At 45.9% G+C, this 20,349-nt stretch overlaps 1 protein-coding gene and 1 long non-coding RNA gene across 2 annotated transcripts in view; one reads left to right on the top strand and one right to left on the bottom strand.

Moving 5' to 3' along the window:
• LOC117804128 overlaps positions 1–20,349 on the bottom strand; it is a 55,952-nt gene that overhangs the window by 33,981 nt on the left and 1,622 nt on the right. The window contains exons 2-3 of the long non-coding RNA XR_004628361.1: positions 10,977–14,145; positions 9,161–9,252 (exon numbers count right to left, since the gene is read on the bottom strand). This is a non-coding gene — a long non-coding RNA (uncharacterized LOC117804128). The remainder of the gene's footprint in view (positions 1–9,160; positions 9,253–10,976; positions 14,146–20,349) is intronic.
• Positions 1,188–19,983, top strand: LOC100469535 (NXPE family member 3). Its single transcript, XM_034669883.1, has 5 exons — positions 1,188–1,365; positions 8,786–9,510; positions 13,721–13,794; positions 13,901–14,113; positions 16,169–19,983. Exons 1-5 carry the CDS (start codon positions 1,207–1,209, stop codon positions 16,699–16,701), a joined length of 1,704 nt encoding a protein of 567 aa, XP_034525774.1. The 5' UTR covers positions 1,188–1,206; the 3' UTR covers positions 16,702–19,983.

Here is a 20,349-nt window from a genome sequence, read left to right as displayed (position 1 = left end):
ATATAATATGTAAAACCATCACCCAATTCAAGATAAAGGACATTTCCAGAACCCCATAACGTTCCCTCATGCTCCCTTCTGCTCAGCCCCTTCCACCAGAGCCAACTGCTATTATGATTTCTTTTTTTTTTTAAGATTTTATTTATTTATTTGACAGAGATAGAGACAGCCAGCGAGAGAGGGAACACAAGCAGGGGGAGTGGGAGAGGAAGAAGCAGGCTCATAGCAGAGGAGCCTGATGTGGGGCTCGATCCCATAACGCCAGGATCACGCCCTGAGCCGAAAGCAGATGCCCAACTGCTGTGCCACCCAGGCGCCCCGCTATTATGATTTCTATCACCACGGATTAGTTTGCCTCTTCTAGAATTTCTTATTAAGGGGTGCCTGGGTGGCTCAGTCGGTTAAGCATCCAACTCTTGATTTAAGTTTAGGTCATCATCTCAGGGTCCTGGCGTCGAACCCTGCATCCAGCTCCATGCTCAGGAGGGGGTCTGCTGGAGATACTCTCCCCCTCTCCTTCTTATCCTCCCCCTGCTTGCACTATCTCTCTAAAATAAATAAATAAATCTTTTAAAAAAGAATTTAGAATTTCATGCTCAAAGAATCATGTAATACATACCTTTTTTCACTTTTTTCACTCAACCTTATGTTTTTGAGTCATTCGTGTTGTTGAATTTATCAGTAGTTGTTTTCTTTTTCTTGCCAGTTTTTACTCAATTGTATGACTATACCAAAATTTGCTTATCTGCTGTGGGTGATGTGATAACCTGTGTGTGTGTGGAGAGGGGAGAGGCGTTCCAGTGACCCCTGTCTGGCTTTAAAAAATCTCTCATACATTTGCACCTTAAAGGATTAGAAAGACATGATTTGAAACTAATCCCATGAAGAAATGGTCAATAAAGACAGGCTTTCAGAAAAACAAAACAAAACAAAAAAGCAAAAAAAAAAAAAACTTGCTTATCTAATCTTGCACTGGTGGATATTTGTGTTTTCTTTTTCAATTTGGGAATAGTATGAATAAAGCTGCTATGAACATTCGTATATGTTTATTGTAGACGTAAATAGAATTGCTGGCATAATACCTCCAAGGGTGTACTGAAACTTCTCCACTGGACACCTGAACTTCTATAAAAGTCCTCTTATCCACAGTGATTGTCATTATTGGTCTTCTTTATAGGGGAGTCAGTAGAAAACTCTTCTTTCACCATGTTTATAATGACACTCCTGATTTTACACTTTTATCTATCTAGGGTCTTGATCATATACCAGATGTCTAGTAAACAACTCCAGGCTTCCACAGACCTGTTCATCAGACAGTTCAAGTGGCACATGACTGTGGTTGTGGGATCAGTCATTGCAATTTGTGTAAGTATATTTCCTTCCACTTGTCTCTATCTGTCCATAAAGCTTGAACCAATTGCTTTCAACTAGGAAAAGGAAGCTGAGGGAATCTCTCCATTTTGTCATTCCTTTTTTCCTCTTTTTAATCTAGAAACAGAAGTGACAAAAAGGGACAAGCTCTTAGAAAAAGAATGAGCAAATTATATCAGGTAGGAGTAGCTGTAATGGAAAAACACTAGCCCAAAAAACTGTTTGTTTGAGGGGGGGATGGAAACTTGAGCTATCCATGCTTTCTCTTTCCCCAAGGTGCTATATTTCTGCTCCAGCTCACCTGGCTCCTTTCTAGTTCTTAAAACTGTGATAGCCTCCATATCTTGTCTCCGAGGATACCCTGCTCTCCCTCTCTACCTCTGTGCATATGTAGAAGTTTTCTTTTCCCCTTGGTTCTGTTGAAAAATGGTTGAATTCTTCAAAAAGAAGCTTTACCAGGAATAAATAGGGAAAAAAGTAAAAAACCTTAAAGATACAAATCTACGTATTTACAAAGGACAAATCATTTATGTTAAGCTAAATAACAGTTGCCTTCAAACTGAGTTGCTTCTACAGCTCCTTTTTCTGGGCATTACTTCCATCTTTTTGTCATTTAGCCTGGGATAAGTTTACGTTGTTGCTATGACTAATTGGTGATATTGAGAATCTCTTCTTGAACATCCTTTCTTGTTTTGGGTTCTTTATCAGAGAACAGGAGATGATAATTCAGTAGAAAAGTGCTGTCTTAGAATAGAGTATATATTTTAGGGATATGATCCTGACAGAGGAAAAGATTACCCCCAAGAGATGGCATTTCCTGATTATCACTATAGAGCAATAAGCCCTTGGGGTTTATGGAGGAGGGCAGTCAAGAGGGGTGGCAGCTGGGCAAGAGCAGGAAAAGGTTGGGAAATTGGTTTCATACAGGGAAATCAGGCAAGTAAGTAAATGCATTCGGGATAATGAGAAACCAGCTTCTCATTGTTGAAGGAGTTACAGATACGGAAAGGGGAAGACTAGAATAGACCCTGAGGTGTTGGACTGGAACTGAAGGGATAAAGGGAGTTATTTTATAACATTAAAAAGGAGCAATTCATCAACCCATCAAGAGGACATAAAAGACCTAACTGTTTATGCACCTAATAGCAGAGTTTCAAAGTATATGAAACAAAAACTTACAGAACCTCAAATAAAAGTAGACAGATTCACAATTAGAAATTTAGTATCCCTTCACCCATAATTGAAAGTATAAGTCAACAGAAAATAAACTAACAGAAGATTTGAACAATAGTATCAACCAACTTGACCCAATTGTGTCATTTATTGAACACTCCCCACAACAGCAGAACACACACTCTTTTCAAATGCGCTTGGAATGCTTACCAAAATAGATTATATTCTGGATCATAAAACAAGTCTAAATAAATTAGAAATATTTCAATGAAACAAAACTGTGTTATCTGACCACATTTAAAATGCATTAGAAATCAGGGTGTCTGGTTAGCTCAGTTGGTTAAGCGTCTGCCTTCAGCTTAGGTCATGATCCCAGCATCCTGGGATGGAGCCCTGCATCAGGCTCCCCGCTCAGCACAGAGTCTGCCTCTCCCTCTCCCTTTCCCTCTGCCCCTCCCCCCACTCATGCTCACTCTCTCTTTCTCTCTCAAATAAGTAAAATCTTTAGAAATCAATCAATCACATTCAAAATCAATAACAGTGATTTCTAGAAAATCCCCCTGATATTTGGAAACTAGGTAACATCTAAATAGTCCATGGGTCAAAGGAAAAATCTTAAAGGATATTATAAAGTGTTTTGAATGGATGGAAAATAAAAACAGATTTATTAATTTTGTGAAATACTCAAAGGAAAATTTATAGCATTAAATGCCTTTGTCAGAAAAGAAGTAAGATCTCAAATCAATGAATTCAGTTTCCACCTGAAGGAACTGAAAAAGAAGAGCAAATTAAGCCCTATGTCAGCAGAAAAACATATGTATAAAAACAGAAATAAATGAAATAGGAAACAAAAACATTATGGAAAATAAATTGAAACCTGGTTTTGTGAGAAGATCAATAGAACTGATAAGCCTCTAGCCTAAAATGGTGAGGAAAAGAGAGTAAAGACAAAAATTATCAATATTAGGAAAGCAAGTGGTATCTCAATAAATACTCTACAGATAGTAAAATAATGAGACACTAAGAGCAAATGTAAGCCAGTAAATTTGACAACTGTAATGTAATTGACAAATTCTTTAAAAGACACAAGCAACACAAGATGGTTCAAAAGGCAATATATAACCTGAATAGCCCTGTATCTATTATAGAAATTGACTTAGCAGTTAAAAAACCTTCCTGGAAGAACACATCATTACCAAGTGGAGTTTATGCCAAGTATGCAAGGCTGATTCAACATTCAAACATCTATAAATATAATTTACCACGTTAAAGGCCTAAGGGAAAATATATGTATGATCATCTTAATAGATGCAGAACAAGCATTTGATGAAATTCAACATCTATTCATGATTAAAAGTCTTAGCAAAGGAGAAATAGAAGATAATTTACTTAACCTGAGAGAGGGAATCTACTTAATCATACGTAATAGTTAAAGACTGAATGCTTTTCCCAAGGATCCGGAATATGGCATGGATGTCTAGCACTCCTCTTTCACACTGTACTGAAAGTCTTAACCAGTGCAATAAGGCAAGGGGGAGAATGGTACACAGATTGGAAAGGAAGTAATAACACCCTTTCTATTCACAGAAGACATTATTTCTCATGTAGAAACCCCCAAGAAATCTCCAAAAATCTCCTAGAATTAATAAATATGTTTAGCAAGTTCACAAGGAAAAGGTCAATATACAAATCAATTGTATTTCTTTTTTTTTAAGATTTTATTTATTTATTCAACAGAGATAGAGACAGCCAGCGAGAGAGGGAACACAAGCAGCGGGAGTGGGAGAGGAAGAAGCAGGCTCACAGCGGAGGAGCCCGATGTGGGACTGGATCCCATAACGCCNCGAGAGAGGGAACACAAGCAGGGGGAGTGGGAGAGGAAGAAGCAGGCTCACAGCGGAGGAGCCCGCTGTGGGACTGGATCCCATAACACTGGGACCACGCCCTGCCAACCGCTGTGCCACCCAGGCGCCCCAAATCAATTGTATTTCTATATATGAACAACAAACAATTGGAGACAAAAGAATTTTTAAGTACCATTTCCAATAGTGCCCCCTAAAAAAGAAATACTTAAATATAAAATGTAATAAAATATGTGCAAGATCTGTACACAGAAAGCTACAAAACACTGATGAAATAAAGAAGACCTAAATAAATTAAGAGATATACCATGTTAATGGAGTAGAAAGTCAACATTGTAGATATGTCACTTATGGGGGGGAAATGTCATTTAAAAAGAAAACCTTAAGTAGAAAATACTAAATCAAAAAGTGAATTTAGGATAGTTAAATGATATAAAACCAATATATAAAAGTCAACTATTTCTATATACTAGCAATAAACAGATGGAAAGCTGTGGTGGCTTTTCACTGTTGGGTGATTGGGCCTGCTGGTTTATTGGAGAACCTGTATGTTAGTACCAGTAGGTCTTTCCTCTCAGACAGGTCAGATTCCTCAGAGAAATTTTCCAGGATTCTGCTTTGAGGCTGGTGGCCTATGCTTAGCTATCAGTCTTCTAGGAGGTGAGTCTGGGAAGAAAGCCAGAGGTGAGGTTTGGGAAGGTAAGGGAAGAGCTAAGCATTCAATATGTAATCATTCCATTCCCTGGGAAGGGCTTCCCAGACTTCATTTTCCATGGTCCTTGGCTTCATCATCTGGGAAGTTTCTCCTTATGCATAGTCCACCTTGGTCACATCTGAAGTGGACACTGAAGAGGTGATATCTAGTATAGCAAAGGACAGTCAATTATCTATTAAACACCTTTTTCTAAAAACAGAACCTCTAAACCAGGACTCTAGTTTTTCTGGAGAGCTGGTTTACTAGCGCACTACCTCAGAGAGCCCTGAGGTTCAGGGAAGATAGGCCCTTACCCAAGTCCCAAGCCCGCCAGGTTGAATGGTAACTGGTCTCAACCAATCATGATAATGTCATTCTCCTAGCTCTGGTGGCCAACTGACACCTGACAATGACATTTAAGCCTAAGTCTTCTGGGTGGGGCTTTTGGGAAAGTGTTTGCTTTCTGAATTTAAAGGAGAAAATCTACCAAGCAGTTTGCCATTCCCCGTTTTACTTGCTGGCATGTGGACATGAGCACTGGAGATACAGCCACCTTGCATGATGGAGCAGCAAGTCAACATTATAAGGACAGCAGATGGAGTCAGGATCCTTGCTGACATTGTTGGAGCCACTATACAGCCCTTGATGTTCTATTCCTGGACATCTCATTATGTGAGAAAAATAAGACCATTATTCTTAAGCCACTGTGGTTGGCTCTTCTGTAACCATTCCTAGCTCCTATAAATTATGTAATTGAGCATCTTTTTCTGATGTTCATTTTATTTTACTGTTCCCCTTCTGTAACATGCTTATACATATACTTTGCCTATTTCTCCCCTGGACTATTAATTGTATTCATGTTGACTTGTGGTCATTACTATCTTCTGGGCATTAATCCTTTGTCTGTTATATATGTTGTAAATATCATATTTTGTCAGTTCCAAGCTGTGCATTTTTTTATATTTGAACATCTCAGAAATTGAGATGAGTCATATAAATTATGGTCTCTCATATTGCAGTCAGTAGGATGCAGAGTTGGCATTGCTGTTGTCATAACATGAGGCTTCAAGTTCAGACTCTAACTTGCTCAGATCCCTACCAAGGCCATGGGGGGGGTGCTAGCAATGTCATGTAGTTCTGTAAATTTTACAGTAGTGAAATGTTTTAACCTCTATCTGTTAAGGTCATGTATCTTTCTATTACAACTTCCTCCACGTCAGGTGATATTGGAGCAGTTGGTCACAGGCATTTTTTTTAGAGGTTGTTAAGAGAAATTTGAGTTGAGGAACATTTAGTTTTGATGTAACGTGGTTTGCAGTCATTCTTATGTATAGCTAAGTTGTAGCTAATTGTCTCTGTATAGGAATGGCTTCCAGGAATACTCCTCCCTACGCTGTGCCAACCCAACATCACCACACAAAGAAGCAGTCAGAAATCCTAGCATGATATGAATGCTTCCTATGACACCCAGCACCAGTAGTGGAGGTACTGGAGGAGGAACAAAATTTGAAACAGCGTATTGCTGACACACCTCCAGACGCTGAATCCATATCTCAGGTAGAAATAAAAGGGGGTGATCCCAGCTTTATTGGTCCTTTTTGTTAGGTGAGTGACAGCTGTCTCAGACATCTCTCATCAGACCTTCCTTGTATCTTATTAGCCAGAACTGAGAAACTCTCAAGAATACTGGGGAAGTATGAAATGTGAATGTCATGACTGGCTTAAGCCAATAATAATACCCCGCATGATAATAATGAATCATATTTGGCTATATTCTGTCCCAAACAAAAATGGGATATTGGATAGGCAACCAAAGTGTCTGTCACAGACACCCTCCCCAAGTCTAGACTTAGGGAAACCTACCTGCAGGAGAGCCCAGGTCTGCACAAGAGACACACTTATACAGCATCACTGTCTCATATACACAGGCCCTGAGAGTTTAGAAGGAAGGAAGAGGGGAGCCTGGGTGGCTCAGATGGTTAAGCATCTGCCTTCAGAACAGGTCCTGGGATTGAGCCCCACGTTGGGCTCCCAGCTGAGCAGGGAGTCTGCTTTTCCCTCTTCCTCTCCCCCTGCTTGTGCCCTCTCTGTCTCTCTGTCAAATGAATAAATAAAATCTTTTAAAAAAATAGGATGAAGGAAGAAAGAGAAGAAGGAAGAAGGGCTTCCAGGGCCAAGAGTACTCCCAAACTATCACTGCGCCAGACCCACACCCACCAAAGTTAGAAAATGATAGCAAAATCCCATCCCTCTGAGCAGTTAACCCAGGAAACAATGTTCCCAGAGCCTAATAAAATTCAATCTCTGGTTTTGCTAGAGAACAAAGCTGAGCTTCAGAGGTAGCTGAAGGCAAGTTGGTAGGCGAAGAGGAGAAAAGCTTCTTGGTTTCGGCCTCACCAGAAGTTGGTCTGCATTGGTTGTCTGAAAGTCCACAACCTATGAACTTAAATTCTGTTGGGACATTTCCCCCACTGAGGGTGACTGTGTCCTGTGCATACTCTAGCAGTAGGGAAAATCCACCTCTGCATGTTTTCTCCTCTTCCAGAGAATGGGGCGGGGGACATTCTCTTCTTTTTGAAAAATGTAGAAATGTATAATAGCAAAACCTTCATCATCAGATCTTACTTGAAGGGCCCATTTTCCCCAGATCATGTATGTTTGAAACATCTCAAATTGAGCTACCCTATAATCCAGCAATTGCACTACTGGGTATTTACCCCAAAGATACAGACATAGTGAAGAGAAGGGCCATATGCACCCCAATGTTCATAGCAGCATTGTCCACAATAGCTAAATCATGGAAGGAGCCAAGATACCCTTCAACAGATGACTGGATTAAGAAGATGTGGTCCATATATACAATGGAATATTACTCAGCTATCAGAAAGAACGAATACACAACTTTTGCAGCAACATGGACGGGACTGGAGGAGATTATGCTAAGTGAAATAAGTCAAGCAGAGAAAGACAATTATCATATGGTTTCACTCATTTATGGAATATAAGAAATAGGAAGATCGGTAGAAGGAAGGGAAGAATGAAGGGGGGGTAAACAGAAGGGGGAATGAACCATGAGAGACTGTGGACTCTGGGAAACAAACTGAGGGCTTCAGAGGGGAGGGGGTGTGGGACTGGGATAGGCCGGTTATGGGTATTAAGGAGGGCACATATTGCATGGTGCACTGGGTGTTATATGCAAGTAATGAATCATGGAACATTGCATCAAGAACTGGGGACTAATATAACAAAATAAATATTATTAAANTTATATGCAAGTAATGAATCATGGAACATTGCATCAAGAACTGGGGACTAATATAACAAAATAAATATTATTAAAAAAAAAAAGAAAGAAACATCTCGATTTCCTGTTCCCCTTTAAGTTCCATGGTCCTGATATCCAGCTACTGTGTAAGGTGTGGGTTCTGTAAATGACACAACCTTGAGAAATATAGTAAAACCCACAGACATATGGTTTTAAGCCTAAGTTGGTGTCTGCATATGTGTGTGGTGGTGCCTCAGACACCAGGTTTGGTTCAGAAGCAGCACGAAGTAGAGCACGTAGGATTCCTGCCCGAGACCCACCAGGTAGAGGAGAACTAAGTCCGGTAAACTGACAATGCCTTCCCAGAACAAAGGTGAAGGGACACAAACCACTGACAGATTCTTCTTTCTCTACCCACAGATCTTATACATCAGAGTTTCCTGGCGTGACAGCACCGTTCCTCTGCCCCCCCAGCCCCACCCAGCCCATAAGTCTTCTGGCTCTCTCCCCCAGGAGCTCTCGGAACTAACCCATCTTCTGCACTGGCCTCCCACCCTGAGAGATGGGGGGGACCTTTTGGCGTCCACCAGTCCCCAGACCTCCACCTACCACCTGAGGGGAACTTTCAAGGCCAGCTACACCCTGGGAGGCTACCTGGAGGCCATTCTTATCGCCAGAGACCACCAGGGCAGGCCCAAGACCCATGGTGGGGATCTGTTTCGGGCACAGCTCCTGGGTCCCTACCTGAAGGCAGGAGTCCCTGGAGACATCCAGGATCTGGAGAACGGCACCTACCTGTTGTCCTTCCCCCTGCTCTGGGCTGGACAGGCCCAGGTGCAAGTGAGGCTGATCCACTCCAGCGAGGCAGTCGGGGTCCTGCGGGGAATCTGGAGAGACCAGTGGGCCACAGTCGATTTCACAGGCTATTTCCGAGGACCCACAGGATATGAAGAAATCGTGACTTGCAATGTTAACCCCCTGCTGACTGGGGAGGAAGAATCTACCTGTCACTACAGGGATGAAGATTCTGGTGAGCTCTGGTTCTGTGCTCGACCCCCCACCCTGCCCTGCAACTCACTGGTAGGGCATTCAAGTGGACATTATTGGAATGTGACCACACCACATGAGGAGGCCCTGCTGGCATGGTAAGAAACCCAGCATCCTCTGGGATGTCTGCCCTCCCACCCCTGAACCCTGATCCCTGTGATTTTTCTGCCTGGGCCATTACCCTTATTCATCTATTCCCTTCTATTAAACACATTTCCTACTGCGCGCCAGGTCTCCTACTAGGTGCTGACAACTTTTATGTAATGGTTGGCATCCCTGCCCTCTACAAGTTTTCAGTGAGGAGACTCATGGCTTTTGCAAATACATGGTGTGGTAAGTACTTATGTGCAGTATGCATGGAGTGCTGTGAAGAGAAGGGACCCCCCACCTGGCAGGTCAGGCAGGTGGCAACTTAGCTAAGCTTAAAGGAGAACCATGGACCTCCGGCAAGAGGGAAGCATTCCAGGCCTCACTGCTCTTCTAATGGCCCTAATGGTAAGGAGAAATGTAGTGTAGAAATCACCAGCATATGTGGTCAGGGAGTATGGAGGATGGATGTGACCTCCCTGAGTGAGAGGGGAGCAGAGCCTGCAGCCTGGAAGCTGGGAATGGCTGAGAACTATCCTCAGTGTTGGGGGAGCAAGCTTCCCTGGGGGGACAGAGAATGGGAGTCAGGGAGGGGAGATGCGGCAAACAGCCTGGCTCACCGTGAGCCCACTGTCCCTGAGATCAGAGGCGGCGTGGGGGCAGAGAGATCCCAGGGAGGAGGGAGGCATTTTGTGAGACCCCAAGGAGGAGGGAGGCATTTTTTAAGGTAGGAGACCTGGGCATCTGGTAGGGGAATGGAGTAGGGGATGGAGGCAAAAACAGGGTCCCAGAAAATGGCTGGGTGGGGGCAGAGCAGGGGTGGGGGGACCCCCACTGAGTAGGGGAAAAGAAAAGCCAGAGGTGTTTGCAGGGAGGGCTGGCAGCTGGGATGAATGCTGCTCTGCGGCCCCAAAGAGCATGGAAATTCTCACTTCTCTCTGCCGTGAGGATGGGAGGGGGTGAGCCAAGCTGGAGACGCCCGAGGTGCCAGGGTGCCTGCCGGCCCCACAAGATGCTCATCTCTGGGAGGCTCTTGGTAGCTCGATCTAGGGAATTCCCACTAACACTGACTTCCTAGCATGAGAATTAAGCTTCAGGAAACCTTGGTCTTACCAATTCTTATGCTCCCATTGGTCAGAAAAGGAGAACCACACATCCTTTTTGCATTGGTCCATTAAAAATAACTCTAAGGCTAAATGCAGAAGCTGTCTCAGGGCGTCGCTCGGGGTACAGCCCTGAAGTCTCTGGAGTGAGAGTGTGTGGGTTCTGATCCTGGCTCCACCTGCTCCGACTTGCCAGCTCCTATCCCTCCTATCCGTGTGATCTCTGGGAAGTCACTTAAACTCTCTGTTCTCTCATCCGTAGAGGGCAATAATAATAGTACTTCCCTCATAGACTTGTGGTAAAGAATAAATAAATTAATGTGTGTAAAGTGCTTAGAACAGGGACAGCATAGAGTGGTTCTGCTGGCTCTTACAATCGTGTCCCAAGTGTTTTGCTGCTGTTGAGTGGCCCCTGCTCTGTCGGACATTGTCCAAAGGCCTGGAGATCCGGGGGATGGGAGAGCAGGGCAGAAGTGGTCCCGTCCGCAGGAGCCAACAGTGTGCTACGGGTGTTAAAGAGATAACCACACATGTGGTGAATGTGGACGTGAATTTGCAGCCCCAAGGTCAGGTGTTTTCTTTACATCAACTTTAATCCCATCTGAGGACCCCTGCAGCTGGGCTGGTGGCAAGAGCTCCCTCACCAAAGATCCTAGAAAGAAAATAATACCTTGGCCACCTGGGATCCGTCCTTAGTCTTCTGTCCACGTTGGTCACCCCAAAGTCCCCGCTGTCCCAACTTGTGTAATCTTGGGCTCTGCTGGGAGGGCAGGCATCTCCACCTGGGTCCAGAGTCCTTGGAACCATCCATCACCTGCTTCCTGAAGCTGTCACCTCTAGGGGGCGCTAAGGCCCTGACACTCTCAAGGCCATACGCAGGCATTTTTCTAGATTGTAGGAATGTTCTCATCCCCTCTCCCCCCAGGAGCAAATTCCCCTCTCCTCCTCAGACACAACCCCTTCAAGCAGTCCGTTCCTTCATTCAAATGCATGCTGAGCACCCTCTATATGCATGGTCCTGCAGGAGGCCCTGGGACTGCATCAGCATTTCCCTGCCCAGGTAAAGCTCACTTAAGACAGGAGGGAGGGTCAGAAACAAGAAACACGGCAATAAGTAAATAGTATATAGAATGTTAGAAGGAGATACGTGCTAGGGGAAATTTAAAATACACGGGAGGTGAGGATTAGGAGTATGCTGGGGACAGACTGCAGTGTTAAATAGGGGGTCAGGGTAGACCTCATTAAGAAGCTGACATCTGAGCAAAGGCTTAAAGGGGATGAGAGAGTTGACCCAGGAGGTACCTGAGAGAAGAGGTTCGAGGCAGAGGAGATGCCGCGGTGTGCCTGGTGTGTCTGAGGAACAGCAAGGAAGTCAATGGGCTGGGATGGGGCGAAGGACAGGGAGGTGGCAGGTGAAGACCAGTGGGGTTGGGGAAGGGCATGTCATGACCAGGAAGGGCTCTGTAAGTACATTGATTTTTGCTGTAAGTGAAAAGGGAGTCACTGCAGGATTTTGAGCAGAAGACAGGCACTCCTGATCTCATTTTTAAAGGCTTTCTCAGACTGTTGTATTGGGAATGGATTGCAGGTTAAGGGAGAATCAGGGAGACTGAAAGGTGGGAGGCCTTTGCTTCGAGTTGCAGTAGTAAAGGTGACTAAAGTGATTCATTTCTGGGTATGTTCTGAAGGCAGTACCCATAGGATGTCCTGGGAGAACACGGAATGTGCCAAAAAGTGAGAGCTCGCAGATGAGTGTGGGGTCTGGGGACCACTCACATGGAAGGACAGTTGCCATCAGCTGGAGTGACAAAGCGGCGGGTGGGGGGTAGAGAGGGGAAGTTTGGTCATGTGCATTAGACACCAAGTGGAGAGCAGATGCTAGACTCAAAACAAACCTGGAATTTGGCTGAGAAGACTGGCCCGGAGATCTTGGCTGAGGTAAGACCACCAAGGGAGGGAGTGTGATCCAGAAAGAGGAACAAGGGCTGAGCCCGGAGCTGTGGAGAATGGGGCTCACACAAGGGGCTAGTAGGAGAGGGGAGGGAGGCGTCCCCGGGATCAGGGAGCAACTGCTGGTCTGGTGATGGTCAGGAGAATCCAACAGGAGTGGGCTCAGTGAGACCAAGAGGAGAGTCAGGACTTCTTGCAAAAGTCTCCAGACCTTTTCCCATATGAATCATGGTTTTGTTGTTGCTGTTGTTTTCAAAAGAGAGAGAAAGAGTGAAGGGGGGAAGGGAGAGAGAGAATCTTAAACAGGCTCCACCACACTCAGTGCAGAGCCCGACTCGGGGTTCAATCTCATGATCCTGAGATCATGACCAGAGCTGAAATCAAGAGTCGATGCTTAACCAGTTGAGCCACCCAGGCGCCCCTGAATCATGTTTTTAATTTCCTGTACTTTTGTGATGCTTTGACGCCTAGGGGCCTTGTGGACCTAGGGAGGGGGTGGCTAGCACCGAGAGATAGCAAACAACTTGCCTTGAGCTTACCACCCAGTGCTGAGTGCCGCACCACCGCCCTGCCTCCTTTCATCAGGCTCCCACAGCCGGGCCAACACCCCCTACCTGAAATCACCCCAGGGCCGGGTACTGACAATTAGAATCCACCTCTATAGCCCAGAGCCCACTGAAATTATTCAAACGATCCAATCCTAAGCCTCCTCAGCTGCTTACCCTTCCTTGCCTATTCCTTCCTGTGAAAATCACAACAAAGGTTTTTGTCCTCTGCCCTGTGACCCCGTGGGGTGCACGGTGCTCTTGCTGTCAGGAACTCTGGCTAACACCTTATCTTCCTCACGTCCATCATCTCCTGATCTGTTGGCCTCCCCATACCTAAATAAAACCAAAATCCTGGGTACATTTTAAAACAGCTCTGCTTTCTGCACCGATAGAATCCCCGAAGCAAAGAACCTGATCCCTGGATCCCTGAACTCCAGCTTCCAATCCCTCTCCTGCCCCCAGGCCCTCACTCTCTCCCAGGAGCCCTGACACTGGACAGATGCCCTTGACTTTGAGAGCTTCCTTTCCTCCAAGAAGCCCCATCTCACCTCAGCCCAGGATTCCTTCCCATAACACATTCCCATTAAGGGCTCCCCTCTTGCTGATTGGTTTCTCTTCAGGAATGTGACAGACAAGGTCCTCCCTCAGGGTATTTCTCCAATCTGGGTGGCCAAGGAGAGCAACAAGAGTCTGGGTAAGTGACGCTGGGGCTTGCAGAAAAGGCAGTGCTTACTCCATGCCTGTGGCTTTAGACTCTTCTGTGCCCATAGATTGCTTTGCTTACAAATAATTATTTACAGTTCTGTCCCCTCAACAACCATGCCAACCTGGGATCCCGGGCCCAAAGCCCTCTGGCTTCTACCACCGAGCTGTGTGGCACTCACTGTCCTGCTCTGGCCGCACCTTCTCCACTGTTGACAGCATCCTGGGCTGCCTGGCTGGCCACATCATCCACATGATGGGGGACTCCACGCTTCGTCAGTGGTGGGAGTACCTGTGTGACACTGTGCCCTGTGAGTGGCCGTGAGGGGAGAGGGCAGGGCTCCTAGGAGAAAGAGAGAAGATCCAGGGCTTTGAGAAAGCAGAGAACATTTCAGGAGAAGGACGTAAAGGATACCTGTGGAAGGACCAGATACCTGGGTTTGGGGCAGAAACAGGGATGGGGAACAGGGTGCCCAGATTACACATAATCTCATCAATTAGGTTGATGATGGGAGGCTCTAACAGGAGGGGGGATGTGTTTGAAGAATGATGAGCGCATAACCTTAGCTAGAAGTGAGGATTTGCCAGGGGGCATACTGAAGGAATACAGTTGGAATTTAAGAAAAGTATTGTAGGGAAACCTGGGGTTTATCTTGTGACATTGGGGAGATGCGGAATGTTTTCAGAGTTTTCAGTTTGTTGGATTGATTGGATTGAAAAAGGGAAGTCCAAAGACCAGTTACAAGACAACTGTAGGTCAGCATGCAGGCTGGTGAGAGACTAAATTGGGGTCAGCAGTAAAGGAACTATCATACCGAAGGAACTGACAGCTTGTTGACTGATTGCTTCTAGAGAGAAGGGAGATGACCAGGTAACTAGGGATAACGGGAAATGGACTCAAAATGGAAGTCACTGGTGTGCCTGACTGGATGTGGGAGCAAGGGACAGCAGTGGGAGAAGATGGTGTATTTATTTTATATTCTTCATATGGGGTTGAAGAGGTGCGGGGTGGTCTTCTGGAGAGCATGTGTTTGAGGCTCTTAAACACATGCGATTGGACCTGAATTGAGATGTCTGAGCTTCAGACAGAGTTTCATATTTATCCCCCAGAGGATAAAAGTCAAAAGAGGTGAGAGTATCATGCAGGCTGAGTCCCATCTGAGCCTCCAGGTTTTGTGCACAGATTCGACCACATAACAGAACATGGGTTAAGGAATATGCTTGATCAGGGAGTGGGGGCAACAAGACAAGGAAAGAAGGAACGTCAGCACCAAGCCGTCTCCCCTACCTGCCCTGCCATCATCCCACAGAGAAGTGTGCAGGGCCCACAGGATGGGTCTGTGCTCTGGTGGAGGAGAACTCCCTCAGGCTCTCCCTTCTCACCTACAAGCATGACAGCGGCCTTGTTGGGCTTCTTGGAACGAGACGGATGTGGACTGCCATTTGTTCACAGAAGTTCTAAGAGTACCCACTGCCCCCACTTAGACACCTTGAGATCTGCAGGATGTTGTCTTCCCTCCTGCTGGAGGGATCGAAGCCCCTTGCCTCCCAGAAGGGTGAAGGGTAAAGCCCCTTCCTTTGGGGAAAACGAGAGCTCCAGTTCCAACTAATTTGATGTTTAGGCAATCTCAAGTGACCTCCCAGGGTCACTTTGGGACAATTCTGCACATGGCAGGTGGAGTAGGTGACTTTCCTAAGCAGGAGATGTTTCTAAAGATGAACAGAAGCTCATGACAGAATGTTGGGAAAACCAGATCTTCTGCTAGCTGATTTGGCACCTTCCTGTGAAATAGAAAAAGGTATCCCCTGTGCCCACAGAGCCCTAAAGCACAAGGTGGGACAAGCAGGCAGGGACTTTGTGCAAAGAAAGGAGGGGCCTTTTCCTGCAGGTGCATCTAGCTCTCTGTCAGGGCACACAACTGAGTGAACAGACCAGATGTCAGAAGCCCCTGGCCACCAGCTGGCCACCATTGCACAAGGACATAAACTGGACAGCCTTGACTGTCTAGCCTGGGGCAAGTCTTCATCCAGGGCTGGCCAAAGGGAGCCGATGGACGAATCCGAGTTGAAGTGCTGGGTCAGAAAGGAGACAGCAGAGGGTGACAACATACTGCTAAGAAGGGCAGGGGCATCCAAAGGAACTTCAATGAGACAAGATGCTCCAGGGCGCCAGGGAGGCTCAGGACTGAGAATAGGTCTTGGGACTTGGTAACTGGGAGGTCACCAGCGATATTACAGATTAGGGAGAGCACAACCAGAGGCTACTTGTGTCCTAAGAGGAAAGTAATGCTAGATCTTTCGTGTTTTTAAATGAGGAAGTACAGTCCTATGTTAACCTCTAAGCCTCCCTCTTGTCCTCCCCACAGCCCTGAAGCCTGTGGATCTGCACGCCACATATCAGACGGGGCCCCTGATGGCAGTGGAGACCACTCGGGGCATAGTGCTGCACTGGCGGGCCCACAGCTGGCCCCTGCGCTCCCTGCGCACCCCAGTGGCCTCCCTGCACTCTGTGGTCCGGGAGCTGGGAGGCCTGGCCGGGGGCCCCCACACAGTGGTGGTGCTGGGCCTGGGCGCCCACTTCACCACTTTTCCCCCATCTGTCTTTGTGCAACGACTCGCAGGGATCAGGGCAGCGGTGGCTGCGCTGCTGGCCCGGGAGCCCCACACTCTCGTGGTCATCAAGCTGGCCAACACCGGCTACAAGTCCGTGTATGGAAGTGACTGGTTCACCCTCCAGGTGAACCGGCTTCTCCGAGCTGCCTTTGCTGACCTCCGTGTGGCTTTTGTGGACGCCTGGGAAATGACCTCCAGTCTGGCCCTGCCCGACAGGATCCACCCAGGGCGGCTTATCGTCCGCAATGAAGTCAATTTCTTCCTGTCCTTCATTTGCCCCACTTGAGCGCTTCTGCAGGTCCTGAGCTGTGTGGATGGAGAAGCTGATGGGATGATCAAGCTTGGAAGCCCTTCACTTCGGCTCTCTGTACCTCTTCTCTTACTTTTTTAATGCCCAGGCCATATCTCAACCAGCAAGAATGGTGGCAGGTGAAGGAAGCCTGGCAGTGGTCTAGCAACATCTATCATACTTGTGCATATAAGGATTGTCATTTTATGTGTTGGGGTCTCCATTTACAGCATCAACGAGCCTTGCAAAGATATGAGAGGGATTCTATTTCAGTTCATCAGAGCCACCCTAGTGGAGAGCCCGACTATATATATATATATATAAAGACTTTAAAGGATTGATTTGTAAAACAAAATATTTCTCCTCATTGTAAAAGTAATACATGTTTTTTTGTAGAAAATTTGAATAAGTACCAAAAATTTGAATAAGTACCGAGAAATTAACAATGAAAATAAAAATCACCTAGAATCCCATGGTTGGGAGACAATCACTGTTAAAATACATATATTTTCAACGATTCCTCAATGCGTAAAAAAATATATCCCTCCTCCTTTTTTTTTTAAATTTACTTGAGATATACATGATGGGTTTATTCTGAGGTTCTAATGGACATTAAAGAGGATTTTGGTGTGCCCCTTGGTCAGTCCAGGTCCTTCAAGAGGCAAGTGTCAAGACAGGATTAGAAGAGCAAATATGTTTAGAGGAAACACCTTTGAGAGATAATGCGGAGGAAGCCAGGTGAGGCTGGGAGAGCTTGTCAGATGGATGCAAGGTTGACTTGGAGTAAAGGAGAGAGGGGAGGAAGGTTGGGTGGAAGCATGCTAGACCACAGTACAGTCTAAGGGAATTTTGGCATCACCAGTGCAAAGTCCTTGAATCAAAGTTGACCGTCAGAGGAATCCTGCATGTCCCAGGAAGGGGCCAGCCTCAGTATCCCTGACATACTCAGCCTCTGGCTGGCAGCAGCCCATGGGAAGTGCGGCCTCACTGTGAGAGATGTCAGGGGATAGCAGCTGGGGCCCTTGGTCATGTATGAGTCCTGTAGTCCTCCACAAAGGGAACAAACATTTCAAATATATCATAACTCAGGAAATATAGTTGATTTTCTAAAAGAATGGCGAAAGTCAAACTTCAGTCAAACAAGAGATTACCGATATGATCCAGCAATTCCACTTCTGGGTATTTATCTGAAGGAAAGGAAAACACTAACTCAGAAACATACGTGTACCCCCACGTTCACTGACTGCGGCATTATTTACAATAGTCAAGCTACGGAAGCAACCCAAGTGTCCGCCAGCGCATGAAAGGATAAAGAAGATGTGGTGTATCTGAGACCCTCAAGGACCCTGGGAACAAGGCACTCCCTGTGGACTCTTACCCTTTTCCTGCACAGCACAAACCAAGCAGCAAACCCAGACCGCTTCAAACTGATCCGAGACAGGATGGTCGCCAAAATTGACCTTTCACTGATTTTCCTTGTGAAAAACATGCCCAGAGCCGAAGACTTAACATGCAGATGAAACGTCCAGTGCATGAAGAAACGTTCTGTCAACTGCACCTGTGCGCCCAAGTTCCTGGGGTTCCTGCCCCTGCATGCTTGAGTATCTCTCCTTTTTCCCACCTCAGCCCCTTTAAAAGTTTCCCTGGCTGTTGTTTCGAGAGCCAGTCTGACACGTTAGTCGTGACTGTGTCTCCCTTCAGCGGCAGCTGTTGCCCCAATAAAGCCTTGCCTGTACCTTTAAATTTGGGGTCCAGCCTTGGGGTAGCTGGGTCCGAGGACCCAAGTCTGCTAATGAGTCTGGTAACGTATATACACAGTGGAATATTAATCAGCCATAAGAAAGAAAGAAATCCTGCCATTTGCAACAATATGGTTGGATTCTGAGGTCGTTGTGCTTAGTGAAATACACCAGACAGAGAGAGACAAATGCCAAATGATCTTCTTTACATGTGGAATCTGGAAAAAAAGCAGCAACAACCAACAAACTCATGGGTAGGGAGAACAGAGTGGTGGTTACCAGAGGTAGGGAGGGGGCACCATGAATGGAGGGGGTCAAAAGGTACAAACTTCCAGCTATGAAATAAATAAGTCCTGGGGATATAATGTACAGCATGGTGACTATAGTTCATAATACTGTATTGTGTATATGAAGAGTAAATAACTCTTAACAAGAGTTCTTCAAGTTCTAACGGCAAGAAGAAAATTTTTTTAACTCAGCTGGAGATGTGAGTCAACTAGATTTATTGTGGTGATCATTTCAAAATAATACAAATATCAAATCATATTGTATACCTGAAGCTAAAACAATGCTATATGTCAATTATATTTCAATTAGAAAAATTAAAAGTAGTGTTTCTCGAGTTAGTCATGTGTTAGACTTTCCCCCAATGACCTATTTCTGTTCTTAGACAAAGAAATGTCTAATTTGGCAGTGCTGTTGATAGAAAATAAATTATTTGGAAACTTTGATTATAACAACATATTTAGTGATTTTACTGAAAGAAAAAATAAATTTTACAACATAAATATATAACACTTGAAATTCCACATGTCTTTAAAAGTCCTGCAAATAGCGCCAACCCAAAACAGATCATCCGGGCTCCTGTAATAATAATCAACACAGTTGTATTTGTTTGGCTAACTTTCATTTGTGTAAAAAGATGTTTCTCAATTTTGTATTAGGAAGATATACTTCTCAGGGCAGAGAGATATTATTTGGCAGACTTTTATAACTTAAATAATTTGACATAAGGCATAGGGCTGTGGCTGGGATCTGGCCCCGGTCTCACAACTGATAAGGGCAAACCCACCATCCAAAAGGAAGGTGGCCAGCCCACAGTGAACCTGACCACAGCCCTGCAGGACGTGCCCCCACGGGCCAGAGGAACCCGAGGCGCCCCCATGTGACCACACCCTCCTCGCTCCCCCTGATCAGGTTCCTGCGGCTGCTCCCATTGGCTGAGCACAAGGGGGCCTCAGCCCATCAACCTGGAAGAGCAGGTGGGACCAGCGCTCCGGCGGGTGTGGGAGGGAGAATGGGCGCCTAGGTCCAATAGGAGGACTTGTGCCCTGCTTTGCTGCAGGAAGCCCAACTCTGAGTGATGCCGCCACCGTGATTTTGGTATCCTCTTTGCCTTTCTTAGAATTGGCTTAGAATTGGCTTTCTTGGGGCGGCTGGGTGGCTCAGTCGTTAAGCGCCTGCCTTCGGCTCAGGGCGTGATCCCAGGGTCCTGGGATCAAGCCCCGCATTGGGCTCCCTGCTCCACTGGGAGCCTGCTTCTTCCTCTCCCACTCCCCCTCCTTGTGTTCCCTCTCTCACTGGCTGTCTCTCTCTGTGTCAAATAAATAAATAAAATCTTTAAAAAAAAATTGGCTTTCTTGAGCAACTCATGAATCAGGCAGCATCCCATCAGCAAGTAGAGGTGCTCCCTCTTCTCCACCTTCAGAAACAACATTCACCAATTGGTACGGAGGAATGTTGCCTTTTGCTTGTACCGGATAATTACTTTTCTCCAGAGACCTCAAGATAATCAAGTCCCGTGACAGACTGTGTGCTGGGGACAGGACTGCGGGTGGGGTGATTTCAGCTATCATGCCTGGACTCTGGAGAAGCTCTTCCTCCTGGGGTCCTTGCTGCACTCGCC

Source organism: Ailuropoda melanoleuca, chromosome 10 (assembly GCF_002007445.2).
Source record: "Ailuropoda melanoleuca isolate Jingjing chromosome 10, ASM200744v2, whole genome shotgun sequence".
Classification (NCBI taxonomy): domain Eukaryota; kingdom Metazoa; phylum Chordata; class Mammalia; order Carnivora; family Ursidae; genus Ailuropoda; species Ailuropoda melanoleuca.
This window is presented reverse-complemented; position numbering and strand designations above follow the sequence as displayed.

What these genes read in the sequence shown, in the direction of transcription:
- LOC100469535 (XM_034669883.1), top strand. Translation starts at nt 1,207, where the DNA reads ATGTTTATAATGACACTCCTGATTTTACACTTTTATCTATCTAGGGTC. An exon ending in GAGGAGGCCCTGCTGGCATG is followed by an intron (nt 9,511 to 13,720) that starts GTAAGAAACCCA and finishes GTTTCTCTTCAG; the next exon opens with GAATGTGACAGACAAGGTCC. An exon ending in GGAGAGCAACAAGAGTCTGG is followed by an intron (nt 13,795 to 13,900) that starts GTAAGTGACGCT and finishes AATTATTTACAG; the next exon opens with TTCTGTCCCCTCAACAACCA.